Source organism: Choloepus didactylus, chromosome 4 (genome assembly GCF_015220235.1).
Source record: "Choloepus didactylus isolate mChoDid1 chromosome 4, mChoDid1.pri, whole genome shotgun sequence".
In the NCBI taxonomy this organism is placed as follows: domain Eukaryota; kingdom Metazoa; phylum Chordata; class Mammalia; order Pilosa; family Megalonychidae; genus Choloepus; species Choloepus didactylus.
This window is the reverse complement of record NC_051310.1, coordinates 67,203,056-67,223,013: the sequence shown is the minus strand read 5'-3', so window position 1 is coordinate 67,223,013 and position 19,958 is coordinate 67,203,056. Positions and strand designations below refer to the sequence as shown.

At 45.3% G+C, this 19,958-nt stretch overlaps 1 protein-coding gene across 1 annotated transcript in view; it reads right to left on the bottom strand.

Moving 5' to 3' along the window:
* OCA2 (OCA2 melanosomal transmembrane protein) overlaps positions 1–19,958 on the bottom strand; it is a 386,050-nt gene that overhangs the window by 294,133 nt on the left and 71,959 nt on the right. Inside the window, exons 4-7 of the mRNA XM_037832810.1 lie at positions 14,471–14,656; positions 11,385–11,442; positions 9,178–9,250; positions 1,172–1,332 (exon numbers count right to left, since the gene is read on the bottom strand). Coding sequence (XP_037688738.1) covers positions 1,172–1,332; positions 9,178–9,250; positions 11,385–11,442; positions 14,471–14,656 — 478 coding nt within the window. The remainder of the gene's footprint in view (positions 1–1,171; positions 1,333–9,177; positions 9,251–11,384; positions 11,443–14,470; positions 14,657–19,958) is intronic.

Below are 19,958 nucleotides of genomic sequence, written 5' to 3'. Positions count from 1 at the left end.
TGAACTCATGCTTACAACCAACTTTGCTCTTTGGAAAGCAAGAATCTGGGAAAAAAATCCTTTAATAAAGATCTCCTGCTCACTTGGTTTTACAGAGCTGGGTTTGTGTGGGGGCATCTTGGGTGTGTCCATGTGTTACAATGGGTCTTCCAATGAGTGCAGGGAAGCCTGATGGGCCCCATTTAAGTTAGGTTGTAACTGTACATGGGAGACAGCTCCGTCGCCAGGCTGTGTAAAGGCTCATGTTCACAGGACAGAATCGTGCCTTCTTCATTCTTTATCAGGGAGCCCTGACCAGGGGACCACACATCAGGTTTATCTCCAGTAACCATAGCTGATGCCACCAAATTAGAACGTAGGCATTCCATCATCCACTGCCTGCAAAACTGCATCCCTGCCCATAGCTAGGGCTTCCCTCCATGCACCATGCCTGCACAGCTGGGGAATGGGAGGGGATTCGTGAGTTCATCAGATGCTCCATTTCAGGTGACACAGCTTTGTGTACAAGCAGGGCTTTCTTCCACTGGTTACAGCAGGGAAAATCCATTAGACAGGGATACGCCATCCATGCAGAATTCAGCAGAAAAACCCAGTGGAATCACTGAAGTCAGGACTCTGGGCTGTGCAGAGAGGGGTCCTGCCACTGGTATGTAGGACAGGAAGGAGCTTTCCATTCTTGGCAGCTCTGGGCCATTCCAAAAGACCCTGCTGCTGGCTCTCCATGACCAAGGGCTGCCTTTCAGAGGACATGAGCTGAAGGCTTTGGCCCAGAGACACTGAGCACACAAGCCTACATATCCAAGGATGTGCACTACTTTTTTGCCTACTCTTAGCAATGGTCCACAAACACATCACAGCTGTAGCTTCCTGAGTGTCTGCAGTATGAGGACACAAAGTCCAGATTTAAGAACTCATCAATAACAGAAAAATACTTTCTGGGCTATAACTCTCCCTGAATTGCCCAGTGAAGTCATTCCAAAGAGAGACCTCCCAAGCCCGACTTCACTGAAATGCCAAGTGTCATCACTGATTTATTGAAAAGAAGAAAAGAGAATTCCAAAGGCAAAGCAGAAGATGAAAACGACTCCCATTGCCTTATGGATCCCCATTAAATCCATCATGAAATGGAAGGAGTTTTTACAATTCTTTCCAAATAACTTATAAATGTGACCTGTGCTGGCCGCCACCGCCGGGAACCCTGGGTGTCTGTCTGGGCCACTTCAACCACGATGAGCTCCTCTCTCCCAGGACGACTCGGCCTGCCAGCCTCCAGGGCCCCCGCCAGCTCCACCTGGAGCAGCGTGGAGTCAGGGGCACTGGTGAGGTTCACAGCTGGGGGCGTGTCAAGGAAAACACAGAGGCCTGAGGTTTCCTGCTGAACGCCAGCCCCTGTCCTTCTCCGGTGGAAACAAAGACACACACCTCCAGAACCTGTTTCTCCAACTGCCCCTTCCCCCCTTTTCTGCTCCCTACCTCTCTGTCCCCTCACTCCTTACACATAAGGTTGGTTGTGCATTTTTCAATCATCCTCTATACTGAGCCCCATAAATGCCTCCACTTTTTGCAGCCACAGGGGATTTCCAACCTAAGTCCTGGGCCTATGTGAACAGTATACAAGGTGGCTGCATGAATGCACCAAAGAAACGATGCCAAAATCCTCGTGGGATCTGATCCGTGCTTACAAGGTGGAGAAATCACAAAGAATTGGAAAAAAAGAATCCTGATCTTGGCTAAATGAGTGAAGAGAGGTATCAGGAAAAGAAGCTCCTCCCTTCTTCCAAATGCAAGTCCCTTATCCTTCCCAAGTAGACTCCATCCTTCCTGGATCTGCATATTGCACTAAAGTGGAGCCTTGCCCTGCCCTGCCCTCTGCTCCAGGCAGATTCCCTCTTCTTTAGCTTCAAGCCTTAGCTGCAAGTTCCTACATCTATGTCAACCTGCATTCTTTATAGCAGTCGATATTTTGATCCAGAAGAGAAAACTACTGTAGGTGGAAAAACACATCTCACAATTGTTTGTTTTGTATGAGGTCTCAAAAGTCTCTTCGCTGCAGCTCACTGGTTTTAGGAGGATTAAGGAGCCAATTCCTTTAGTCTTCCCTAAATTCCTAAAAGAAACAGATGGCTTACTGAGCAGATTTAGGGGGAAGGCAGAATTTCAAGGCAGAATGTCTACAGAATTTGCATTGCAAATTGGGGAGTGTGAGCGAATAATCCATCCTTTTCCGTTGTTTAGTTCCTCCAGCAAAATGCACTGGTAAAAAAACAAATGCGCACAGGCATACTGATAAACAAAGTGTTTCCTTCAGCACTGTTGTTTATATAACAGCATGGAATGGGCAGCCCTCCCCACTGCGCCCCTGGAAAGGTGCTCAGCACACTTTGTGTGGGGCTGGGGTTCCAGAGAAGACGACTGCAAAGTGGAAGTCTTGAGAACAGACCCAAAGAGACACTGCTGCTTTTGTCCACACCTGTGATCTTTCCCCAGGAGAGACATAGGATATGGGGGTGACTGTAGCCCAGAGTGGATTCAAGACAACTTGCAAGGAGACCCAGGAGGGGTTCTCCCCCCAGTATCTAACAAGTGTTCATGGAGCATCTGTTGGACACCAAGATAGAAATTAATAAAACAAGGCCTTTGTCCTGGAGGATCTTACACTGTAGAAGGTAGTGACATGAAGCAATGGAAACACACCGATTAGCCACCCAAGTGGGAGGCACACAAAATCCAAGGGGCATGGAGGACAGCATGGCCTTGCACCGTTCCCCTCATCTCCCCTCTTTCCAGATTCCCACAGCATGTTAGGCATAGCCTCTCCCATCTGACATCCTCGTGTCCCAAGCCCAGCAGTGCCCTTCCATGCCCAGACGCAGCGCCCAGGTGGGCCAAGGGGCAGCTTCACATCCACAAAGCCCCAGTGCACGTCTTGTCAGCACACCTTTACCCAAGCAGATTCGGTCCCTCCTATGTTGGTTCCACACAGACTCTGTGTTCACCTCTGTTGAGGTATTTATTCAAACCTGCTCTAATTGGTTCCAGGTTTTTCTCCCCAATTGGCCTAGCTGCCTGTATGAGTTCCCTGGGGCTGCTGTAAAACTGGGTGGCTTAAAACATCAGGAGTTTATTCTTTCACAGTTTTGGAGGCTGGACATCTGAAATCCTCCCTTGCTGCTCTCAGCATCTGGAAGTTACCACAATCCTCAGGTCCCCAAGCTTGTGATGCTCGCTCCCACCTCATGTGGCCTTCTCCCCAAGCCTGAGCTCCTTCTTCCTTATTAGGACACAGACATGCTGGAGGAAGGGGCCGCCCCACTCCAGGGTGACTGCATCCTAACCAATGCCACCTGCAATGACCCTAGTTCCAAATGAGGTCATATTCTAGGGTACTGGGGGTTGAGACTTCAGCATGGCTTTTGGGGGACACAACTCAACGGCTACTCTGCCTTTCCCACTTTTCTATTTCCTTACCACATTAGACATCCTTAATGAGCATTTGTTTGATTAGTAGATATTTGATTAAAGCATCATCCTTGAAGTCCTCTGAGCCTAGAGCAGAGTCCCACCCAGACAGACTTTTCTGTGGCAGAAGGAAAGAAGGAAGGAAAGAAGGAGGGAGGGAAGGATGGAAGGATGAAAGGAGGAAGGGAGGGAGGGAGGAAGAGAAGGAGGGAGGATGGATCTAATTAACCTGCTTCTGAAGATTTGCAGACATCTGTTCATGTCCTAATAATATAAGAAACCCTTGAGTGGCCTTCTCTACAACAAGCACAGAAAACAATTCAGCTGCAAATAACTTCAGGGGCACAATGACGGCCACTTCCTGTCTTACAAGGCTTCTAAAATTAATCCTACAATTACCAAGGTGAAACATCAAGATCTTACAAAGGAGACATAAAATTTCATAGGTAACAGAATTCTCCAGCTAAAAGAAAGCCACATTTCCCATCAAAACAGATGCCCCTGGGGTCTCTCCTCCAGACCCTCAAGGCTATCTTGGGGGAGATGGAGGCTTTTGAGACATTTGGCCCAAAGCCAGGAAGGGTGAGAGGGGTGTTTGTCAATGACAGCGAGAGAACAGGATGTGCACATCCCCCAGGGCCTGGCAGAGCCAAGCATCACTTGTCTCGCGCCTGCACTGAGTGCTCCTTCCCGAGAACCACCTTGGAGGGTCGTGGTCATGGCACATGGCAGCACCCCAGTCTGCTCCCTGGGGCACCCAAGACCTGACTTCCAAATGCCCAAATCCTGGGAGTCTTGGGCTCACCAGGGCACCTCTGCCTGAGGGAGCAGCTTCTCATTCACAAACCCCCACTGCAGGTTCTCAGCTGAGGCTCTTGGGAGAGGGTCTGTGAACTTCCTAAAATCCAATGCAAACTCCAGCAGACATGCAGCATCTTTCCTAAGTGGCCAGAGGAAGCCCGAGGAAGCCCACGGACTAGCCAGGTTGGCTGTGCAGAAAGCACATCTCTCACCGAGCTCTCAGCCTTATCCAGCCTGTTCTCTCCTCATCCAAACATGCATGCTGCTTAGGGGGAGAGGAAAGGGCTCCCAGCTCATCCTCACGGCCAAGAAAGACCCTCCCCAACTGCTGGAAGCAGCCTGGTCCCTCTGCCCCCAGCTGCTCCAACCCCAGGCCATTTGACTCAGGTGCTCAGACCATGGGTCTCCAGGACCTGGGCCCTCCAACCCCGACCACTCGGATCCTGGGCCTTCCTGGGGGCTGCCCGGGCCCTGTGGCCACTCTCCTCCCTGGGTAACCTTAGGAACAGAAGGAAAGTTTTGCAAAATGCTTTAGAACAGAAGAGAATCAATGCAGTCCCAGTGGGGGTGACAAGAGAAGCTCCGTTGATTATTAATAATTGCAATATGCTAAATAGTCATGCTTACGTAGGATTCCACTGAACTGACAAGATTCAAGGAGGCTCTGCCGCTGTCTGCGGCTGTTCAGGAATAGCTACTGGCAGGGTTCACCGAGGCCGCCCCCAGTGTGCACACCACACAGCTTCCCAAGTAGCCCACAGGTCTCCCTGTCTGAGTCTCCCTGAAGACCTCTCTCTTCATGTCCCGGGTCTGTCTGGGCAGTAAATTGCAAACCCCTGCAGTGCAGTCACAGAGGGAGAACAGCCTATGTCTTCTGGGGACGTGGTGAAGCCAGCGCCCCCCTGGCTTAGAAGACTAGAAGATTAAAAGATGAGAATCTTAGAAGATTCTTTCAACCCTTGGAAGTAAAAGAAAAATGAGAAAAATGAGAAAAAGTTTATCAAAATCACAGTACTCCGTAACTTTCTCACAGAGAAATGTCTCTTAGACTAAGCACAGGCATGATTTCCAAATGGTGAAACAGACGTCAAGAGTTGAGAAAGCCACCCTGTCCTTCTGCCCGTTCAGGGAGAAGGACGCACTGTTGACCAGTTTCCACCAAGGCTGCCTTCCAAACAGCCAACCCGGTGGCTTGAGTGGCCAGATCTTTCCAGAATGCTGCTGACACCCTAAGTGGAGAGAAGCTCTGCTGAGGAGAGCATCCTAGAAAGACTGGGAGGGACACCCAAGAAAGACCCGAGAAACTAGAATATCCAACACACTGCTAATCCCTACAAGGAAAATAACCGCACTTCCTAAAGTTTCCGTTCACTGAGATTATTGATCAAAGATACTAAAGAAAAAGCAATCTTGTCACTTTACTCTCCGAATGAATTAATTCCTTTTGCAAAAGATAATCATCAGAAATACTTGACAAGTGGCAAAACTGCAGGCAAATCAGTTATCTGCTAGCACTGGGAAGGTAGAACAAGGTTGATGTTGATCCCGTTAGGCTCTTGTTGAAGTCAGTGCTGCCAAATGTCCCTTTATTCCTCACTCAGACAACAGAAGAATCCTCAGTCCTGACCTCGAAAGCAAGCAGCAGTGCAAACCAGAGCCCTTTGTGCGGGCCTGCAGGACTAGTGTCACATTAGAAAATAGCTTATGGAAAGGAGAAAGGCCTGACACCAAGAAGATAGAGTGGTTTGAAAAGCAGCAAAAAGCTAATAGATGAGATAAATTATGTAGGGTCATTTCTTTCCTTAGTAACTAAATGGGAAGAAAGGAAATAATGTTTACTGAGCACTCAGCATATGTCAGACATAGCATTTTGCATTTATATGCCACATTCTGTTTCCTCTGTTTTTGGTTTGGAGCCTGTTCTTAAACTTAATCCATTTCTGTAGATATGAACCTATTATAAGTAGGAGCTTATGATGAGGTTATTTCCATTATGGTGTGACCCAACTCAATCAGGACAGGTTTTAATCCATTGTTACTGGAGTCCTTTATAAGCAGAGTGGAATTCAGACAGAGATAAAGCCATAGAGAGAGCAGCCAGAAGCTGAATGTCAACGGAATCTGAAAGAGAAGGGAGAGGGCAGGAGAGGCTGCCATATGCATCACCAGGTGACAGAGGAACCCAGAACCCAGGATCACCAGCAGCCAGCCCAGGACGCCAGCCTTAGCGGAAAAAAGCATCACCTTGATGATTTTCCAGCCTCGAAACCATGAGCCAATAAATTCCCACTGTTTAAACCAACCCATGGCATGGGATTTGCTTTAGCAACAAGGAAACTAAAACACCCCCTAAACAACCATGTAAGATGAGGATAATCTTAAATCTCAGCGTCTTTGCCCTTTTCCAGGGAGGGTTGAAACAGTGGCTGCCCTCAGAGCCGGGCGCCCAGTGATCCAAATTTGCTAATCAAAAGCTGCAATCAGTGATTGGTCATGCCCACCCCTGTTCTTGGGGAAGAAACTTTTTAGGTTCCTTTCTGTCAGTAGCAGGGCACCCAGGGATTGGACCCCATGGCAGCCTGCCATGGGAGTGGGGGGTGGGTGCCAGTGGCTACTATACAGAGAGAACAATTTACTGTTCTTTATCATAATTCATCAGCCTTTTGCTTCTGCTCATCCATGGATGCTGTACAGTGTTCTTCTGGCTTCTGGAGTTTCAAAATAGTTGTTTCAGACAGTTCCTGCCTGTTTAAAGTTGTTTTTGGTGGAAGGACTGAGTCCTGGAGCTCCTTACTCTGCCATCTTCCCCAGAAGTCCAACATGTTCTTAATCGTGATCTGTGTTCCTGTGGGTGCAAGCCTAGGTATAAACAGGAACTTTAGAAGATGTTATCTTTAGTTAAGCTGTGGCCCAACTGAACCAGGGTGGGCCTTAATCTGTATTACTGGAGTCCCTCAGCAGAAGAAATTCAGACACAGTGAGTCACAGAAGGCCACAGGGAGAAGCTAGAAGCAGCAGAAGCTAGGGGAGGAGCTCACTGTGTGACCAGAGGCAGAGACGCAAGCCAAGGAGCCCCAAGAGTTGCAGCAGGGCAGCCCCAGAACTCAACAGACTTCAGGGAGAAAGCACGGGCTTGCAGCACCTTGATTTTCAATGTCTAGCCTCCAAAACCAAAAGCCAATAAATTCCTGTTCATCCATTGTGTGGTGTTTGTCAGAGCAGCCTGGCAAAGTGAGACGATCACTAAAGGAACTGAACTGTCTGCTGCACTGAAGGGCACCAGAGCAAACTTCAAATATAGCCCGACTTCTGACCAGATCTACACAATCACCCCCTGCCCCCACCAATGCCTAGCAGAAGTTCAAGCATGCTCATCTCCAAGCACGAAAAAATATTTACCTCAGTATCTTCTAGTCTACACACTGCTGGATTTTCACAAAAAATTACAAGGTGTACAAAAACAACAAGAGAATAAATGGTAAAAGAGACAAAGTGATCAATAGAACCAGACTCAGGTATGACATTGATGTTGGAACAAAACGATTGATACATTAAGACTTCAATAGAAAAGGTACACAACATACAAGATAATACATGTAATTTCAGCTGAGCCATGAACACTCCAAGAAAGACTCAAAAGGCAATGGGAAGAATCAAAACCCAGTGACAGACATGAAAAATGCCTTTAACAGGCCCTGTCAGCAGACTCCTTGTGGCCAGAGAATCAGAAAACTTGGAGACAAGTTAATAGAAAACATTCAAACTGAACCTCAAAAGGAAATAAGACTCAAAAAGTCAGACAACCTAATTAAACAATGGGCAAAAGACTTGAACAGTCATCTCTCCAAAGAAGATAATTAAATGTTGATCAGCAAGCACATGAGGAGATATTCAACATCATTAGTCACAGAGAAAGGCAAATCAAAACCACAAGGTGTTACATCACACCAAGTAGGATGGCCATAATAAAAAAAAAGAAGAGGACGAAGAAAGAAAGAAAAACAACAAGTGTTGGTGAGGATGTAGAGAAATAGAAAGAAACCCTAAGACATTGCTAGTGGTAATGTAAAATGGTACAGCCACTGAGGAAAATAGTTGGATAGCTCCTCACAAAGATAGAGACTTACCATTTGATGCAGTAATTCTGCTCCTAGGTGTATACTCAAAAGAGATGAAAACAGAAACTCAGACAAATAAATGCACACACATATACAGCAGCATTAGTCACAATTGCCAAAGGTGGAAACAACCTAAATCCCCTCAACTGATGAATGAATAAACAAATTGTGGCAATATATACAATGGAATATTATTCCACCACAAAAAGGAATGAGGTTTTGAAACACGTTACAATGTGGATGAACCTCAAAACCATCATGCTAAGTGAAATAAGCCAGTCCCAGAGGCCCACATACTGCATGAAATATTTAGAAGAGGTAAACCCGTGCAGGCAGAAAGCAAACTGGTGGTTGCCAGGGGCTGTGGGAGGGGGGTGGGGAGTGGCTGCCTAGTGGCTACGGGGTTTCCTTTTGGAGTGATGAAAACACCTTAGAGCTAGATAAAGGTGGTGGTTATACAACATTGTGAATGTACTAAATGCCACTAAATTGTTCACTTTAAAATGGTTACTTTTATGTTATGCTGATTATACCGCAATTGATAAAAAAGGAAGAGAAGAAAAAACACAGAGCAGAGTGTCCCACACTCTTCACCACCACCCACCGTGGCTCCCCTAGAGACCCCCTCCCCAGTGCCATTCTGATGTTCTGTCTTTAATTAAATCTCCTCAATCAAAAGGAAAGTGTGTGGGTAGGAAGAGCTGCAGTAATGCCTGTAATAATTTAGTCATAATAATTCCTCAGTGCTTTTGAATCTCAACCTTGGGAGGCCGACCATCCCAGTGCGTATTTTGGATACAGTAGCTTTCCAGCGGCGACACAGCCAACAACTGCCAGAACTTTCCTTGTTCCGGATACAGGCTAAATAATATCTGCAACAATCAGAAACATTTAATTAGAGACTTGTGGTATGCAAGCAGTCATATTTAAATAATCTTGACAACAGTTACATTATGCCACAAATTATAAATTGCTGATTTATGTACCCAAAATTTACCAACTTACTCTGAAGAACTTTTTCTTAGATATTAAAAGATAAAATTCTGATTCATTTTCAGCTATAATGGGTAAAATTGATTATTGATATTGGTTAATTTGAAGGATCAAATAACTGGCCACAAAATTAAATCATCAAAGGTGGGTAAATGTGGTTTTCCCCAATTAGAGAGTAAAGGAATACAACCCATGTGGTAGTTGCAATGCATCTTTGTAGAATTTGCAAATTGCCTTATATACCCTGAGGAAGTAAATTAAAGTGATGATGAGATGACTGATTATAGAATTTCAAATCAAGTTCCTCTAATTCCATTATGAATGTGCCCTCAAATTACCAGCACTCCCTCTCTTAGAAGAAAGGTAGGGACTAGCCACAGAGCTCAGGTCCCCTCAAGGGACCAGATAAGAACTGGCCATGCTGGCTTCCTTTGGAACTCCTGTACACCTGCCCACAGTGCCTGCTGTGGACCATGTTTCAGAAACACACAAGCCCATGAATAGGAATTGGAAAGGCAAATTGTTAGCCAAAAATAAAAACACGACATTTTCAGAGATTAGTATAATTGTTTGTTTCATGAATAGATTTCCTCTCTCGGGCCACTGCAGCCCTCCACTGTGTGGGTATCCCAGAGTTGACTGCATTCATTCATTTGAACCAACCTTTATTTCATGCACCCCCTACTTTTTCCTTAAGACGCAACATCACTGTCTTTATTCCCCAGAGGAAACGATTGAGGCTCTTGGTCATACACAATTCTGCACACATAGAGCTGTAGAACACAGACACAGGTTATGGACACCACATATTCACAGCCACACACAGTCACGCACACAACTTCTCAGTCCCATGGTGTCCTGCACGTGTCACCCTGGACAGCCACGTGGGAAAGTGCTCCCTCACCCCAAGTCACCTCAGACAGAGAAGCAATCACAGACACTCTGGCTCACAGGCTTCACCCTCACTCACAGTCCCACACTGCATCACACAGCAACACACGCAAACCACCTACTGCTCTTTTCCAGCAACAAAAACGAACCACCTTGTGCCAATGCTAAAAAGTGACCCATGCCCAGAAATAAATGCCCAAGTACAGACACAACCCATCAGACCACAATCATCCCACAGCATCACACACAGGTATGCACACTCACAGAAACTCACACACGCCAACCAGAGAGGGCTGCACTCCCATTCATTTGACAAATACATTTCCATTCTTTCAAAAAACACGTGTTGATCTGCTGTGTGATCCTGTGCAGGGACCAAGTCAGACCTCGGGCACACAACGCTGCAGGAGACCCCTGCACCCAGGCAGGCCCGAGGTACACTTGGGGGCTCCCGGAACCCTGGCTCAGCAATCCTGCCCCTGCTCACATGGCCAGTCCATCTTGAACCAGAATTCTTCTAACTGGGCACAGACATCACTTCCCTTGACATTTACTGAAAAGCTCCCCACGTGCCCCTCTCTCCTGCACCTTCTCCCTCACGTGGGCACCTGAGGTTGGCTTTACTCTCAGATGAGTCTGTTGAAAATGTTAATGTGTTTTAAGAAGATGAAGGATGCAAAAGGCAACCAACAGAGCTTCACTCTCCCCCAAACAGGGTGGTCTGGCTAGATGGAGGTCCAGGCACCCAAATAAAGGGGCACAAAAAGTTCCTGGGGTCTCCCACAAACATTGGAACTATCAAACACAAATAAAGAATGTCTGCTCTACTTGGTTGCAGAGAGAATGTAGGAAGCCAATGCAGGGAAGAGGTGAAACCCAGGGGCCAGCAAAGCAGCCTTCCAAGGAGCAAAGCCAGGTCTTGGGTGGGGAAGAGAACCTGGGAGCATGACCTTGGGTAGGCTTCCTTCTCCACCCTGATGTGACCTGCCCCAACCAGTGCCCTCAGCATCTCCTCCAAAGAAGGTCGGAGACTCAGAGGGAAGGGGCCAACCCTGCCATCTGATGCAGGGACACCCGGGGCCTGGGCACTCAGGGGGCCCCCACAGTGGCCACAGTACTCACAGAGCACACCACCACCAAGACGAACAGGCCCGTGACTTTCAGCCAGCGCACACAGCTCCTGCAACAGAAAAGGGCAGTTCCTGCAGTCACCCAAGAGGAAATCCTATTTGTACTCCCAGATCTTTCTGAAGCCTTGAATCTCCATCTCAAATAGGCATTTTGAATCTTTTCCATAACATGATATGCATAAGGGCACACAGCATCTAACTGTACACCCACCACCTTATCAAAAGGAGCTTGGTAAGATTACAGAGGGAAACAAAGTTATTTGAATGTTTGCACATGTTTTCTTACAGGAGGTACTGCAAGCTTTGGAGCTCTTCAATTGATTCTTAAAGGCTCCAGTTTTTCTGAATATTGATAAGTGGATTGAGTGCCTTATCTTGGCTCTCAGATTCGTGTTTGTTCATTGTTTTCTCCTAAGTTTTCTGGAAGATGGGAATATGGATTTGATCATCAAACATAAAAACACAGACTGGCCCCAAAACAAATAATGATTCAATAAAGAAATTGCAATTCTGTGACTGGCTGCATCAGCAGTCTTCTGAGAATTCCATAGGGGTAACTTAACAGAAAATCAGGCCATGTACTCCACTCCCAGCACCTTTCTACCCCAGCCACCATTACCCACTTCTTCCCATGGCCCCTGCCCCTCACTTGGCCTCTCCAGGGACAACAGCCTTCTCGCCACCTGGGAGACCATCATCTCCAGGCTTAATGCACATTTTCAGAATGAAGGAAGAAAGTCTACGTTGGGACATCTTCTTATCATTCTCCTCACTTAATTATGTTCCATCACCTTTCAAACCTTCTTACTGATCTTTTCAAAATGGTAAAATCTTGCTTTATACTCTCTTAGATTTAATAAATTTGATGAATAATCATCTCACACTTCCAAATTATGACTTCACAGCTCCTATTTCAGTGGGAATCAAAATGACTCTTCTTTTATAAGCCCAGAGTGGGAATGGAGCTATTCTACATTCAGATTTCACTCTACATGACATTGGCACATGCAGCAGAGCTGATGACCAAAATGAAATATATTGTACCAGATCCTTCATACATTGTGTGTGGTCCTTCCCAGGCAGTGAAAAAGAATGTTTCCGGCGTCTTGTAGCTCTGTGACAGTCTCAAGGCAATTACTCCATTCATCAAAGAAGACCAAGCCGCTCCTGAATGCAATGTCTCAAATGTGCCGGATGCTGTCTTTCTATGCAGTTGGCCCCTTGAGGAATTTCATCCTCTGGAGCTCAGAGCCAGAGGGAAAGAGTGTTAATTGTGTCAGAACTTCTGTTCATGGTGACTGATGGAACCAGGTCGCAGTCACATAATTCTACACAGTTCACATAATTCATGTAATTTCATAGCAGGCTCCTCAGTCAGGTATTTGAAGCTGGGGCAGGGGGGTGGGCAGAGAGCAGCCAATGTGGAGAAGCCACTGATGGGCCATGAGACATGGCAGGAAGGGACAGCAGCGTAACTCAGCAGTGGTTTGGAATCTGGGGTAAAATCCCTGCTCCAATAGCTCTGACCTCAAGCAACACTCTTATCCTTCCAGAACTTCACCTGCCTCCCCAGACTGCTGGGAGGATGGAATGCAATAGCTGTGAACACTGTCCACACAGCAAGGCTTGGAGGACACCCTCGTTGTGCATAGACAGTACACATTGTGCAAGCAGATAGATGTGCCAATCAGCCCTTCAGATATCTTCAAAAAAGGATGTCCACAAACTTAGTGAAATAATGAGTATTTGATAGTGACATGTTTTTTTTTTACCTATCTGAGGTTTCGCTCATGTCTCTTGAGCATAAGCCCACAGAGGCTGTGAACAAGCAGCACACCCAGTGATAAAGAAGTGGTAGCGCACACACACCCGGTGGTTTAGTTTGCTAAAGCTGCCAGAATGCAATATGCCAGAAGTGGGCTGGCTTTCACAGTGGGGATTTATTAACTTACAAGCTTACAGTTCTGAGGCTGTGAAAATGTCCAAATCAAGGCATCAACAAGCAATGCTCTGTCCCCAAAGATGAACTACCGGCGATCTTGGACTCCTCCGTCACATGCAAGGTGCATGGCCATCTGATGTTCTCTCTCTTCTCTCCCAGTTTTCTTTGCTTTCAGCTTCTGGCTGTTCTGTCTGTGGCTTTCTTTATGAACTTCTGTGTGAGTCTTTCTCTCTTGGCTTCTCTGAATTTCATCTCTTACAAAGGGCTCCAGTAAGAGGATTAAGACCCACCTGGGGCATCCTCAACTGAAATAACCTAATCAGAAGGTCCCACCCACCATAGGTCAACACCCTCAGGAATGGGTTAGCTTTAAGAGCATGATCTTTTCTGAGGTCCATAGCAGCTTCAGACCAGGACACCCAGACTTTACCACAGTCCCTCAGCAACATCAAGAGGAACCAGAATGAGGCCACTCAGGATATGGTTCCCAAGCCTTTGTCCTGCCCCTTGAGATGCCACTTTCAAATACTTTATTCCCAATAAGATCCATCCTTCAACAACTGTAGGTTGGGAATCCAAAGGACAAAGCAGGTGGGGTGACAGGGGTTCCTGGACCACGAGTTTGGGTACCAGAGTGGCAGCCCCCTCTTTTCCTCCCCCCATCCCCTCCCCAGGCACAGCCCTGCAATGGGCTGCACCAGCTCCCTCAGGATGTTCCCATGTCCCCAGATCCAACCCTTCTAACAAAGCGCTTCATGAAAAGCCATAAGCAACAGTATCAGCTACCAAAATACAAAGGGACCCCTGAAGCAAATGGATCCCATTTGCAAACTGAATAGCCATGGAGACCCCAAACACAAACAGGAAGAAGAATAACATTCATTGTTTAATCCTGCAACCAGTTTCTCCTAGCTTCATGGTTCCACACCAAATTTCAGGGCCACCCTAAATGTTCACCAAGGACTTGGAGCAAAGATACACAACTTTGATGAAAAAGTGCAGCCTGGAGAAATGTGAAGTCTCCATCATCACCTTCACATGCTATAGCAAGGGCAAGGCCAAAGTCTGGCCATGGGGCAAGCTGGGTTCTGCTGCAGTCTCCCCTACCCCCAAGCCTGGGCTCAGGGTCTTCCTACCTCAGCTTCAAAAGGCGGGATTGGACATGCACCGAGCCTGGGAAGTCCCCCTTCTCTGAGGAAGCAGATGTGGAGAGGCCAGCAGCATCGCTGCTCAGCAGGCACCGGGGCTCCCACTCAGCTGAGCTGTTCTCCCAGGACTCAGCCATGATAAGACCTGGACGGCAGGCGGGCACATGCTGCAACCTGGAAAGCAGAGTTTGGCATCATTTGCACTGAGATATCACCATTCCAAAGCAAGCTCTCCTCTCAGTGGTACCGTGTGAATTGTCACAGAATCAACCCTGGCTTCTAGCAGGTACACAGACAGCATAACCATGGTCTCGCCCTGATGGGAACGGGTCTCTCTTCACATCACAGAACTTGTGCCTAAAGGAGGAATTCTGGGTCTCTGGAGTCTTCACAATGAGTCATGGAACTTCAACAAACATCAGCCTTGTATGGTCTGGGATTTGATGGCTCAGATGAGCTCCCAATCTTCAAGTAGGATCCAGTCCTCCATACCTAGTTCTGTTGTACTCATCCCCCAACCTAACATGCTTTCAGCCTGTACTCCCCTGTGCAAATATTTTTTCTGTAATGGAGCTGCAAGGAAGGTGGTCGACCGGCTTCCCCACCCAACATTGTGTGTGCATGAGGCAGAAGTGAGTAACATCAGGGCTGGAAGGCCAGGAAAAAGGTCTATGTGTATTAGGAAGGATCATAGGAACCATTGACATTTATCAAAATTACATGTGGGGGGATAGGGCAAGATGGTGGCATAGAGAGGAGTGGAATTTAGTTAGTACCCTGGAACAACTAATGAACAACCAGGAACAACTAGCAAATAATCTGGAATAACTGCTGGGGGACAACCATGACTGTCTACACACCGTAACCAACCTGGATTGGGAGGAATGTCTGAGATCGCAGCATAAAATCTGTAAGTAAAAGCTGCAGAACCATGCCAAGAGCCCCCCCACCCCCACAGCAGGCTGAGCTGCAAAACCTTGCTGTGGTAGAAAGCAGCACTCTCCCAGCAAGCAAATATAGCTCAACTGAGCTCCAACTGAGGTTTTCATTAACAAATGTGGTCTGTCAAATATGAGCTGCAAACCCCCAACAAACAAGCAGAGGCTTTTAGTGATGACCAACCTTAAAGAACCAGAAGACTCATTGGTCCCAGGAGGGGGAGCCCAGAAAGCAGGTGTTAGCTCTGGCTGATGAGTGAAACTGGGGGGGCATGTAGTGGTTCTAGAAGGGGGCTCTCTGTCCCTTTTCCTCTCTCTCAACCTGAGGGGCTCAGAGGAGAGAGCCACAGTCATTTTCAGTTTGCAGAGCTCTGACCCAGACAGGGGTGGAGATAACAGAGTGAGAGAGACCATTCAAATGCAGATGATAAATCCCTAGGGGGTGTATCTTCCCTAAGAGTAAGGAGGTGTGGCCCAGCTTTCTCTTCAGAACTAGACCCCAGAGCCTGGGGGAAAACAGCTAGAACAGAAACTGAAGGGGCCACACCTCCTCACACCAGTTGGGAGTGACAGGCTGATGGGTGCCACCTGCTGGGCAGGTTAGGAAAAGCACAGTGACTGGAGACCTCACAGGAAAGTCTGTCATTCCTCTAAGATACACCCTGAAGATAACCCCATTCTGACACCTGAACCCGTTCTGGTCTGAGAAAATCTGACTGGGGTAACCAAGGAAACCAGATGCCTAGACAACAGAAAACTACAATCTATACTAGGAAAAATGAAGATATGGCCCAGTCAAAGGAACAAACTTACACTTCAATCATGATACAGTTGAGATATTGTTTCACTTTAATGAAACAATTTATTAAAGATTTTCAAAGAAATATGCTAAATTAAATGAAAAACCAAATCAATGAGTTCAGGGAATATATAACAAAACAGATGAAGGATATAAAGAAAACAGTGGATGAACATAAAGTACAAATCAAAAGTTTGAGAAAATAACTGGCAGAATCTATGGAAATGAAAGGCACAACACAAGAGATGAAAGACACAATGGAAACATACAACAGCAGATCTCAAGAGGCAGAAGAAAACACTCAGGAACTGGAGAACAAGGCATCTGAAATCCTACACACAAAAGAACAGATAGGGAAAGAATGGAAAAATATGAGCAATGTTTCGAGGAATTGAATGACAACATGAAATGTATGAATGTCCATGTCATGGGTGTCCCAGAAGGAGAAGAGAAGGGAAAAGGGGCAGAAGTAATAACAGAAGAAACAATCAATGAAAATTTCCCATCTCTTATGAAAGACATAAAATTACAGATCCAAGAAGCACAGCCTACTCCAAACAGAATAGATATGAATAGACCTACGCCAAGACACTTAATAATCAGATAATCAAATGTCAAAGACAAATAGAGAATCCTGGAAGCAGCAAGAGAAAAGTGACCCATCACATAGAGAGGAAGCTTGATAAGACTATGTGCAGATTTCTCAGTAGAATCCATGGAGGCAAGAAGGAAGTGGTGTGATATATTTAAGATACTGAAAGAGAAAAACCGCCAACCAAGAATACTATATCTGGAAAAACTGTCCTTCAAGTATGAGGGAGAGTTTAAAATATTCTCTGACAAACAGACAATGACTGCATTTGTGAACAAGATACCTCCTCTACAGGAAATACTAAAGGGAGCACTACAGACAGATAGGAAAAGACAGGAGGGAGAGGTTTGGAACATAATTTTGGGTGATGGTAACACAGCAATGTAAGTACACTGAACAAAGATAACTATGAATATGGTTGAAAGAGGAAGGTTAGGGGCATGTGGGACACCAGAAGGAAAGAGGAAAGATAAAAAGACTGGGACTGTATAACTCAGTGAAACCTAGAGTGCTCAACGATTGTGATAAAATCTACAAATATGTTTTGTCATGAGGTAGAACAAATGAATGTCAACCTTGCAAGGTGTTAAAAACAGGGTGGTATTGGGGAAAAATACAATCAAAGCAAACTATAGTTAACAGAAACATTGTATTATGCTTCCTTTAATGTAAAAAGGCAATATAGGAAAGCTGAATGGGGGACATAAGGGAGGGGTATGGGACTCGTGACATTGGTGATGTTGTCTGACTCTTTTATTCTACTTTAGGTTAACTATCTTTCCTTTTGTTGCTTTTTAGCTGTCATGTTTTTTTTCTTTCTTTCCTTTTCTTTTGTCTCTCTACATTCTTTGACTCTTCCTTCTTTGTGGAAGAAATGGAGATGTTGTTATATAGATAGTGGTGATGGTGGTGAATACATAAATATATGAGTATACAGGGAACCATTGACTGTTTACTTTGGATGGAAAGTATGGTGGGTGAACAAAATCTTTAAAAAAAATGGATTGATGAAGAAACCTTGAGGGCACTACATCGAGTGAAATAAGTCAGACACATAAGGACAAATATTGCATGGTCTCACTGATATGAACTAACTATAATATGTAAACTCATACACATGAAATATATGTTACCAGTATATAGAACAAGGTTAAAAAATGGGGAGCAGTTGCTTATTATGAGCAGAATGGTCAACTATGTTGAACTTAAGTATTTGGAAATGGACAGAGGTGATGGTAGCACATTGTGAGAATAACTAACAGTGATGAAAGGTATGTGAATGTCACCAGAAGGAAAGTTCGAGGTCAAAAGATGGGAATGTATAAAAACAGTGAAACTTGTGGTGGACAATGTCCATAATTAACTGTACAGATTAGAAATCTCTTTCATGAACTAGAACAAATGTATGACACTATAACTAGAAGTTAATTATAGAGGGGCATATAGGGAAAAATATACCTATTGCAAACTATAACTACAGTTAGTATTTTAACATTCTTTCATCAACAGTAACAAATGTCCTATACCAATACTATGAATCAATAATGGAAGGGTGCATGGTTAGGGGTATGGGAGGATCTGAGTTTCCTTTTTTGTCTTTCTTTCTTTTCTGGAGTAATGAAAATGTTCTAAAAATTGAAAAAAAAAATTGTGATAATGGATGCACAGCTGTATGATGATACCGGGGGCAATTGATTGTACACTTTGGATCTTTGGATAACTGTATGGTATGTGAACAATCTCAATATAATTAAATTTAAAAAAAAAAATTACATGTGGGCACATCCATTTATTTTTTATTACATCCGCACACTTGTGAACATTCCCTAGTACAGAAGCACTTGACTATAAGATTGCATAAAGACCACAATGTTCACGCATTGGGTCAAATACTTGTGGGATCATGGTATTTACACCAATACCAGCTTGAATCTGTATAAAGGAGAGATTCCACACCAGCACAGCCCATCTCATGAGCTGCTTTGATGAATGTGGTGGTTTGAAGCTGTATGTGCCCCAGAATAACATGTTGTTATATTTATTCCATTCCTGTGTGTGAACCCATTGGAAGCAGGACACTCTGATGAGGCTCCTTCAGTTAAGGTGAGGCCCAGCCCAATCAGGATGGGTCTTAATCCTGTTACTGGAATCCTTTATAAGTAGAGTGAAACTCAGACAGGGAGGAAAAAGCCACAGGAAGCAAGAAGCTGAAACAGAACCCAGGAGAGAAGGAAGAGAAGGTGGTGCCACCATGCACGTCACCCTGTGATACAGGAACCAGGGCCACCAGCAGCCAGCCCCAGAGCTCCAGTCTTCAGGAAGAAAGCATCGCCTTGCTGACACTTGATTTGGACTTTCTGCTAGCCTCAAAACTGTAAGCTTATAAATTCCCCTTTTTAAACCAACCCACCACAAGGTATTTGCCTAAGCAGCCTAGAAAACTAAAACAACGTGGCATCTTGATTTTCCTGAACACTTATCATTGCTTTAAAATTGGTTCACAGCAATAAAAATAAAGTCTTATCCATAAGGAGAAGTCCAGAGACACAAATTAGGGTGTGTAAAACCAACATGTCACAAGGCATCAGTGATGCTGATGATACAGAAAGGTTGAAAATAAAGATGAATCTGTAATGATTGTGAATTGAGGAAATACTCAGGTGTATGGGGAACAATACCACTCTACCCACTGCTGAACAAACACAACTGCAGCAAAAATCAGAACTCAGGAAACATTGTTCCTTATAAGGAAAGGGGGATGCAAGTTAACCATGTCAGTTCTTTCAGGGCAGGGATGTCCACTAGAACACACTGCAGGAATAGAATTGTTCTCTGGCCATTCAGTATAGTAGTTACACTTGGTCACTGAACAACTTGAAATGTAGCCAGTGTAACTGAAGATCTGAAATTTTAATTTCAATTAATTCACATTTAAAACACCACGTGTGACCAGTGAACCCTGTTGGGCCCAGCTCTTACCCTCAGACACTCAGTGGTGTGTGTTCATACCCGCAACACCTGAAAAAAATGCATCCTGTTTGGGGAATATAAAAATCAATGGATGTTGTTCTAATAGAGCCATTTGATCAAATTAAGACCGCAACAAAATTAAGTTGGCGAAAGTAAAGCATGAAAAGAGCATCTCAG